The sequence below is a fragment of the Rhagoletis pomonella genome, unplaced genomic scaffold (assembly GCF_013731165.1).
Source record: "Rhagoletis pomonella isolate Grant_MI unplaced genomic scaffold, Rhpom_1.0 Rhpom_scaffold_00002, whole genome shotgun sequence".
Lineage (NCBI taxonomy): Eukaryota > Metazoa > Arthropoda > Insecta > Diptera > Tephritidae > Rhagoletis > Rhagoletis pomonella.
Genome location: NW_023458556.1, coordinates 18,638,411 through 18,648,968, shown reverse-complemented (window position 1 = coordinate 18,648,968; position 10,558 = coordinate 18,638,411). Strand labels below are relative to the sequence as shown.

General features: G+C 35.9%; 1 protein-coding gene across 1 annotated transcript in view; it reads left to right on the top strand.

Annotated features, from left to right (window-relative positions):
- The window catches only part of LOC118733207 (tyrosine aminotransferase), a 24,490-nt gene that overhangs the window by 10,695 nt on the left and 3,237 nt on the right, over positions 1-10,558 (top strand). Inside the window, exons 2-4 of the mRNA XM_036462510.1 lie at positions 8,184-8,695; positions 10,068-10,361; positions 10,458-10,535. Of these exons, the coding sequence (XP_036318403.1) occupies positions 8,184-8,695; positions 10,068-10,361; positions 10,458-10,535 (884 nt within the window). The remainder of the gene's footprint in view (positions 1-8,183; positions 8,696-10,067; positions 10,362-10,457; positions 10,536-10,558) is intronic.

Below are 10,558 nucleotides of genomic sequence, written 5' to 3'. Positions count from 1 at the left end.
TTGTCATCATCTGCATTTTCTCCCTAATCTGAATCTTAATTTTTTTTATGTATTTTTATCTTTGTCTTTGTCGTTGTCGTTGACTGTGTCTTTGCCTTTGTCTTTGTCCTTAACTCTGTCGTTGTCCTTATAAGTTAACATTACTTTTGTCTTTGTATATATCTTTGTCTCTGTGTTTGTCTCTCCCGTCGTTTTTCGAGAGTCGAGTCGTATCGAAAATTGCATGGCATGGAGATTTTTACCACGTTTATCTCAACTCGCTTTCTTTTCTTTCCGCATGAATTAAACAAAAATACATATGTAAGTTACTCAAATTGGCTTGAAATTTTCAGGGTTTGCTTACAAGTACATTCACATTTACAAATTCCCCGCTTTGCGACACCCGGCTAGAATCCGAGACATTTTTAATACGTTAAACTAATCAAAAGCGCATTAGTGCGATGGACAAGTATGTTAATAACGTAGATATCATATTACGCAGAAGTTACGTGAGGTGATCATCCATAACTGCAAGTTAATGTACATACATATATGTAAATTCATATGTAAGTATTCGTAGGACCGTTAAATTGTTGATCCATAATGCATGGTCTATTGAACGCACATACATATCGAGCCTTAACCGCCAAAATAACGTAAGCGACATTTTTTTCGAAATTTTATTTTTGATGCAGAAATGCATCAGATGCTCTAGGAATATTTTGTGCATCAAAAATAAAATTTTGAAGAAAATGTCGCTTACGTTATTTTGGCGGTTAGGGCTCGATATGTATTCAGCTATAACCGCCAAAAAAACTTAAGCGACATTTTTCAAAATATGTTTTTTTTTTAGCAGAAATGTGTCTAGCTAGATGCTCTAGGAGCATTTTTGCATAAAAAAAAACTGAAAAAATCTCGCTAATGTTTCTTTGGCGGTTAGGGTTGATATGTAGTATGTATGTACATATGAGACGACGAAAATTATGAAAGTTGATACTGCTCTAAAAAGATATTCTCTACCTGCTCCTTGCTCATCCCATAAACTGATGAATAACTTCAGGACAAGAATGTTCGTATGTGTGTATTTGTATGCGTAACCACGTTTATCTTCGCATCCTATTCACTTTTTTGATGTTGCATGTATGCAAGTGCTGTTAAATTTTATAAATATTCTTGTACATACATACCTACGCATGTGTATGAGTTTTGATGTGACGGAAAACATAACTCACACACCTTCATTATTCGGCCAATCAGCGCAAAGGCACGGTGCTCAAGTTCGCACTCAAAGCTCAAACTACATATATGTACATATGTATAGTACGTTTCGTAACTATAGCACACCAATTCAACTGTTTTTCTATAGGCACAAAAAGTGTACATATTCAGCGTCTTATAAATTCAACCTGAAACCCGCATGCAATCTTCAAATTAGACTGGTTTCAAACCGATCCCGTCGACCATAAAACATATAAAAAAGACAAAATAAAATAACGAAATAGGCTAGAAAAGGCAAAATTAAATGACGGAAAAGGCAGGAAAAGACACTAGACATCGCAAAAAAGGCAAAAGAAGGCTCTAAAGAAAGACAAAAACCGAAAAATAATCAAAAAATTTTATTTTAGAAATGTTTATTTTACAAGTGAAAAGAGAAAAGCTATAAACTAATTTCATTATATGAAAAGTTTGTACTTAGAATCTTTGACTATTTTCATCGTTTGAGTTTTTAACTCAAAAAACTTTAATCTCGATAGTTGTAGTAACATTGAACCACAAGATGCATTTTGAAGTTTTCTGGCAGCATTTTCATTCGATTGTCGCGAAGAAAAGCCTTGAGTGTACTAGGCGTGCGCTCGACGTGAGTTGATACACAAGTGGCACGTTTAAAACTTTTAAACTATCTGGAATAAGGACTTTTTTCTTGCCCTTTACAATTAAAGGTAGAAAAGGCAAATATCTTAAAAAAGGCAACATCAAATAACTATATATGGAATCAGGGAAAGCTAACTTGTGGACATTCTTAATCAAATATACTCTATCCCTTTAGTAGAAAAAAAGCAATTTCCATAAAATCCGTTCCCTGGTCATTATAAAACATAAAAATACCCTCATTCTGGTACATACAAACCTAATTTTACATACTGCCTATCTTTGGAAGTGTTCATGGTAGAGTTCGGGAACTTGGTATGGAGATATACGAAATCAATCGCATACTCATGAAGAAAGAGGGCAGCTGTTGGAAAGGGGGGCGTGGCACCTCCCATATAAATCGAATTCTTATACTGCATATCTCTGAAAGTATTTATGGTACAGTACTGGAACTTCGTATGGAGATATGTATGTAGTTGAAATCAAGCCCATACTCATGGAGACAATTTGGCTATTTGAAAAAGGGGTGTGAGGCCTGCAAGCGTACCGACCTTTAGCTATCTTTGAATGTATTTTTTAATTCTTCTGTAGGTGTGTTTGTGAGTGAAATCCTCCTAAATGGTTGTACGGATTTTAACGAAGAGGAAAAAATTTATTTCGCTTTGCGAATAACCGTGCTATGAAATGCCGCACAACTGGAGAATTTCAAGAACTTCTTCACGGATATAACACTTTCCTTAGGTTATTTAAAGCGGCAAATGACCACCAAACCATAATCTTAGCAGACGAATGTGCCAATGGAAATCGTAAACGTGAATTGTTAGTGAAAATGTTCGACCAAAAAGTTTCAATAAAATATATAAAAATTTTGGGCGGGACGAAGTTCGCCGGGTCTGCTAGTTTATCATAATTTTTTGTTGATTCACCGGTCAATTTCGCTCGATCGGTGTTGTCCCATTAGATTTGGAAGCACGTGTGAGCAGGTGCACCACCTTGACTTGTTTTGGAATCAATTCTTGTTTTTTTTTTGTGCGATTTCATACATGAGCCATTCTTTTTTAAGTCGGACGGATTTCGTAAAAAAATATGTCATGTCTCCGAATCGCTTCAAAGATATTCTGCCGAAATCCTAAAATCCGCGTTTGGTTAATTTTGGTCCTGCAATTGCCACGCCCATTTCTAGGGGTTTGTCGCCTTAAAGAAAAATCTTGCCATACAAATATTATATCTGGATAGGTATTCTATCGAAATTCGCAAGAAAATTTTACTTTTTGCAAAAACTCGATGTTTAACACCTTACCAAATATATCTTAACATTAAGTTTTCGAAAAAACAAGTAAAGAAGTATAAGTTCGGGCGAAACCGAACTTTATATACCCGGCGCAGTTACCAAATATCGTCGTTCCAACTTTCTCTGAACTACCTTTGCATGCCAAGTAGGGGTGTTTACCCAGTTTCCAACGTTTTCGATAATATGCAGAGTTAGACTTAATGATATAATTGAACATAGTTAGGTAGAAATCGATTAAGGGCCGTTTCCAGAGATGGTGAAAACACTAATCTCTGGTTAAACATAATTACCGACGTTGTCGACACAATGTTATATGCATGGAGTCAGTAACGTCGATAACAATGTTTAACTGGGGATTAGTTTTAACCAGAGATGGTGAAAATGGCCCTAAGTGGTTACCGAGGTACACCCTTGGTTATAAAGTAGGCGGTGCTACGCCCAATTCCTAAAAGTCTATAGCAGTTATTTATTGTTAGGAGATTATTGCAGCTATTAACTTGGAGTAAATTAGCGTCGTCAGTTATTGAAATAGCGGAGTTCTCGTATTTCTGAAATTTATCGTTATACGGGAAGCAGGTGTAATTGTGAACAAGTGCGCTCGGGTATAAAAATAAAAAAAATTGTTGATTCTCACAAAATAAACCATCTCGTCATAAAGAAAAATATTTTAAAAATAGTTCTTGAAAAACGCTAATTTTTTAACCACGTTTTTTTTTATAGCGAATTAAACAAGGATTACGATGGTATAATTTTAAATCCCTAATTTAATGGTCTTCACTATGTAAATCAACTTCAAAAAGTTCAAATGTCAATAGTTAAGTTAGCTTTAGGAAAATCTTGACCATCTTATATATATAGAAATTTTAAGCCCGTTTCTTTAGCTTTAAAACGACGTTAAGATGTAGTCTCTACGATGAGCAGAACCCGAGATATAACGATTTGAAGAAGTACATGATTAGTCAGAATCCCGAAAAAAATGCAAACTTTGACAGATCATATCTCCGAAGAAAAAAAAAAGAAAACAAAAAATTCCTCAAGCACGTGAGCTTATTTCATGTACAGAACCCATAAAAAAAATTTGAAGCCAATCGAAAGTGTGACACCAAATTTGGTATCCGATATGAAAAAGAATTTCTCACATATGTATGAACATATACATATTACATGCATACATACATACACGTGACATTCCATCGTTTAACCTTTAATAAGGAGCACCCAGAATTGGCAGAGGAATAAATATTCATAGGTCTATATGCATATTTATATATTTATGTACAAATATGTATGTATGCATAGGTATAATTTTCCAATCTGTCTGCAAAGAACAACAGTGAGCATTTACTAATGTCTAGAAATGTTCTTGATAGTTGTTTGATTCTTAATTAACATAAAAAGTTGCTTCAATACTCACAATAATTAGGTAATGTTATTCAATAATTTTAATTACCTATAATTTTTTTTTGTTTTCTTCTCCCTCTTACGAAACCGCTATTTCTTCCAATTGATTAGGCGTCGTTATGCTATCTCTTAAATGTTATCCGAATGTACCGCCACATACCCTGCAGAAAAAATTTAACGAGTTTCTAAGTACTTCTGTTGAATTTGACGCGTGTACTGAATCACATTTCTGGCTAGCTCTGGCGGTTACTCAGGTTCCCTAGAAGTAAAAGATCAGAAAAGGAATTGGTGTCCTTAAGGCATACTTAGAATGAGTTTAACAGCGGGGAGTTGACTGACATTCAGGAAATACCTTTAAATTTTTGTGTGTAAAAACGGCATTATGTTATCATTTTGTATCGCCGACAATCCCATTCAGTAAATGTACAAATACAGTCTATTTCGATTTACAACGATAACCTAAGGGAGATTAGTTAAACTTAGCTTAACTTCTTAATTCTTTGAGTGCAGTGGGTTAGGTTATGTTAGGTTGGCTGCAGTCTCCAAAGTCTTTCACACTAAGTCTTACAGTTACTCTAATATCTAGTGCGGTTTGCTAGTGGGGGAAAATGACAGAGATGGTGTTGCATGGTTTCCACCTCATCATCGTCTATTAAACTCCTGCAGTCGTCTTTTCAGGGTGCGCCCAGCTTAGCTGCGTGTATTCTAATCTGGAAATATCTCCTAAGAGCTGCAGTCGGTTCTTTTCAGTTATACGTCTTGTCTGGAGAGCTGGGAATTGGCTTGAATGATATGCGGTGACCGACCCCAGTTTTCGCCGAAAGTCCTTTTACAGGTATAGTACGCCTCTATACCATTTTTTTGCTCATTCCTCTGCATTGCGCCTGCACGTAAGCGTAGAGTCAAGGATATTACCTAAGTATTTCGCTTTTAGGAAAGTTTCAGGAGGCTAGTCCCGTCCCGTCTAGCTTTGGTAAGAGGAATTCCGCAATTTTTGTTTTCCTCCTTAACAAGAAAAGTTCGGTTTTAGAAGGGTTAACTACTAGCCCATTTTGTTTTTCCTAGTTGGAAACATGTCCAACGCCGACTCCATCACTTTACTAATTGTTGGCAAGAATTAACCGTAATTCTCAGTAACTTTAGCTTTCGGATACGTTTTAGCTCGGAATTTCTGGCGGATAGAAATAACTTTTCGAAAGATCACCAACAGTATTTTCAAATTAAAAGGTAAGACTTGGAAGTTAATTTTACACAAGAATCAGGTGGCTAGTCACCAGCATCGAATTTCTTGCAGAACAATGAATATCTACCCACCAGATCACCAGCATACTTCTAATGACACACACATTTATCTAAGTAGTGACGAAATAGAAGTTCGTTGTACTAGCGCAGTTGTTTAGTAAACATTTCTCACAGGGATGCTATCGCCGGATATAGTACTAACTTACCACTAGGGCACGTGCCCGTGCGCTCGAAGCAGGACAGGTTAATTTCAAGTTTGGTTCCTATAAATACCGTCTCTAAACCAGGTGGATATATGTGTACATACAATTCTCGCAACAAACGGCTTGTGTATGCAAATGTAGGGCATATTTTTCAGATCGCCAGCGAAATGTCATGCGAACAGCTCGTGTTACAATAGAGAGAAATTTATTCTAGAAATTGATACCTTTTTGCGTAAAAAAAAAATCGCAGATGTGTACTTCGCTAATGAAATTTCTTAACGTCGATACATGTGTATGTATGTAAATATGTAGTATAAACTTGTTTTGTTTTTTAATCATGTACATATCGTCACCTGGCTAAAAAATTGTCCTATGTTACTTTCGGCAGCTTTTGTGAAATCACGATTGAATTTTGGAATGTAATTTTTTGCAAACGCGACGTTAGATTTTCTCCAAAGTTTCGGAGAATGGTACTAGTTCTCAAAATTCTTAAATAATTTTATTTTCATTATTTGTTGCTAATTATTTTTGAGTTTATGAAGGATTGCCTTTAGTAAAATTTTATCGTAGATATGTCCAATGCATGTGAAAAAGTAAAATCGGAACTTTAATGCTCTCACCCCCTAGGAATGCTCCATAACGAAAAAATAGACCCCTATTTTTTTATTTTGAAATAAAAAAATATTTAATATTTAAAATATTTTATATTTATATTTTATATGGGAAAAAATAACTTCGTAGAAATGGTGTGGAATTCTTAAAAATCAATATTTTTCGATCTGCTTCTCTGCTGGAGATTTGTAATAATAATACCCAATTGTTTATTGAACAATTTTTTCATAGTAACTATAATTTATAAGCCCGCCAAAAACCACCAAAACCCCTAAAAAATTCAATAGGAGCACCAAAAGAAAATTGTTAGTTTTAAAACCCAGAGTTTTCCGATCGAAAAATAACGGTTTTCAAGAACTCTATACCACTTCTACGAAAAGTTGTTTTTTTCCATATAAAATACTACATGCAAAACTTTGAGCGACCTCTAAATATTTTTTGATTTCAAAATAAAAAAATGTGGGTATATTTTTTAAGAACAATCCTACCCGCGTTTACTTTATTTGGACCATCTTAATTTACATACTTTGTATGACACACGATCCTAAACTGGTTTCAACTCTCGTCAAAAATAGTTCCCAAATTTCATAAAACATCTCTCGTTTTACACTCACATTAAAAGGTTTTATTTGACTTGGTAATTAAATTGATTTAAAATTTTTAAACAGGTGGCAGCTCCACTTAAAAATATTTTCTAAATAAAGCTTTCTTAAACCTCTCTCGTTTGATACCCATATTAAAATATTTCTTTTAATCTGTCAATTAAATCGATTTTAATTTTTTCAACAGGTGGCAGTCCCTTACAAAATATTGACGGCCTATTGATATGGTATTTTATTTAAATTATTAGTTAATCGATCTTAACTTTTTAACAGCTGGCAGCCGCCGCCTTACAAAATATATTCGAAATAAATCGTTTTGGAACCCATTTCGTTTGACATCTGCGCTGTTGTAATATTTTATTGACCTTATTAATTAATTGGTTTTAACTTTTGAAAAAGATGGCAACTTTCTTAAAAAATATCCTAAATTTTAATCCGTTTGGCACCAATTATGTGTGTTTTTTGCTTTCACTTAGAACGGCCGAAGCTCAAACTCAGCAAATAATGTTTGTTTTTGTTTGGAAAAATATTAAAATAAAATAAAAGACATGGTTTTCTTTATCTCAGTGTAAAATTCATCGATTATGGCTTGAATAAATTAATATACTGCTAATATGGGGCAACAGGTTTTATTGCTATAAACTCCAAATAGTGTTACACACAAAGGCAAATAATTATTTAATAATTATAATTCAATACTTATATTATATAGAAACTAGTAGTGCTTTTTCCTTTTATTGCGTACTTCATACATTTTTCCAAGAGAATTTGCAATGGTAATAAATTGGAAGGCCTGATAAGATCATCATTTGCGTAATTAGAGCTACGATCGGCTTCAATGTAGAGACGTTTGACGCAACAGTGCATTTACATATATGTATAAATGTATATCAATTTACAATTTTCTTATAAATGTAAAAAAACTAATTAAACTGTTTATTAATTACCTAAGCATGTTTGTAATTGTTTATTTATCTCTAACAGGCGATCCGACGACATTCGGTAACCTACGCGCTTCAGAAGCAACTATCAAAGCCGTACAGCGGTCGCTTGAAAGCGGTGATTATAACGGCTACGCTCACTCACTGGGCCACGAAAAAGCGCGTCGTGCCATCGCCAAATATAGCGCTCACCAAAGTATCGAAGAAATAAATTACGAGAATGTTTTAATATGCAGCGGCTGCTCATCGGCACTGGAGTATTGCATTCTGGCGTTATGCGATAGAGGACAAAATCTACTCGTACCACGTCCTGGCTTTTGCCTGTACAAAACGCTATCCGATGGTTTGGACATAGAGATACGATACTATGATTTGTTGCCAGAACGTCGGTGGGAGGCGGATTTGCGTCAGCTGGAGAGCTTAATTGATGATAAGACAGCCGCATTGCTAATAACTAATCCGAGTAATCCTTGTGGCAGCGTGTTTAGTCAGAAGCATCTGGAGGATATGCTAGCTATATGCGAACGACACTATTTGCCGGTTATAGCGGATGAGGTAGGTACTCGTTGATTATGTACATACATATGTATGTATGTATGTATGGGAAAAATTTAGTTCTGGCATTAACACTGTAACGCGCGTTAAGTTGAGCGGAAATGTTGAGAATATGGATAGCGCTAATTATGATAACAATGAAGTTAAAGCTCAAACAGAAGGCAGCGTTAATCCGGATTAACTCGGACTTAATGCAGTTAATCCGGATTAAGTCCGAGTTAATCCGGATTAACGCTGCCGTATGTTTGAGCTTTTAACTAGCTTAGTTAATCTTTGAAATCTCACATAGGTAAATAGTTTGTGCTTAGTGTTACCAATAAAGTGGAGGACCAGTCCTTGGTCTGCAATTATTTCGGTGAGGCGAAGAAAGCGCCTGCCCAAAGACTTAGTTAGTTTTACCGGTTATCTAACCATCCTATTAACTTTAGTCGCAGTCGTGGTTTGTCCGACCAATCCTTCCAAAACTTTTGACTCTCTTCCAAGTTCAACCTCCACTTCAATTTACTGTTCATAATAGCACCTAAATAGATATTTGGTAAACGGATTACGATTTAGCGTACTATTTTTCCTAGCTTGAATGGGAACCACTTTCCACCACCTGTACAAAGCGGTAAGTCCATATTGACTAGATTTACTTAAAATCTCAGCTCTTTTGTCCAATTGTACATAATTTTAGATGACCTTTCCAGTATTTCACACATTGAATTTAGGCATCTACCAGAGATGGTTATGACTCGGATCATCAGCATGAGCTGTTAATCTAGTCGCCCTAGCTCTCATCTTGAGTAAGATCTTGTTGATCCGAAGCGTCCACATGTACAAGAATAGAACACCTCCCTGAGAAATGCCTCTGTTTGCCTTCCTCGATATGGTCGCTGAATCGCACTCGGCCATTGCCTTCTTGCAATTCAGAAGATTAGAATCCAGTGATGTCGTGCGACTACGTCCAAATTCTCCAACAGTGCATCGATGATGACGTTAGTAAAAGCCGTGGTATTAGCTGCTTTCGGTAGGAATGCAACCTTTGCTATTCCTCAAATCCTCAGTAAACCTAGGTATCAGCACTATTATCTCCCTTTCGCAGAAACGAGGAGTCTGGACCTGGTGACTAAAATAGGTTCGATGGATGTCAGCAAAGCCCATTTCAGTCTAGTTTCTGTTATAAAGTCTCGTATAAGTGATGGTATCGTAGCAAACTTAACAAGAATTTTCCGCCATCTTAACGCGGGCTTATATTCAGTTGCTTAAAATTTTTTTTTGCATATTTCAAGGGGACATACATATTTGTTTTTTTTCTGTGTTCACATCAACACTGTTGTTAGGGCTTAAGACTTGACTTAGTTTCTTTCTATATACATTCTTTACTTTCTAGATTTACGAACACTTGGTCTTTCCCGGTTCTAAATTCATTGCTATTAGTCGTTTATCCAAAAACGTACCGGTACTCACATGCAGCGGCACTACAAAACGATTCCTTGTACCTGGTTGGCGTATGGGTTGGATAGTGGTACACGATCGTGAAGAACGTTTGCGTGAAGCGATTGCAGGCTTGAAGAGCATGTGCGGTCGCATTTTAGGCTCGAACACAATCGTACAGGGAGCACTACCCGAAATTTTACAGAAGACACCAAAGAGTTTCTTCGATGACGTGATTAATACAATCTACGTAAGTGAAATGAGAAAAGAGTATTTAAAAACACATATGTATAATTTCTATATCTCACTCTCACCTGCGTCGCTCTATTTATCTCTCAACTTGCAGGCTAATGCGCGTTTGTCATATCACTTGTTGAAGGCAGTACCCGGTCTTAATCCAATAATGCCAGAGGGCGCCATGTACATGATGATTGGCATAGATGTAGA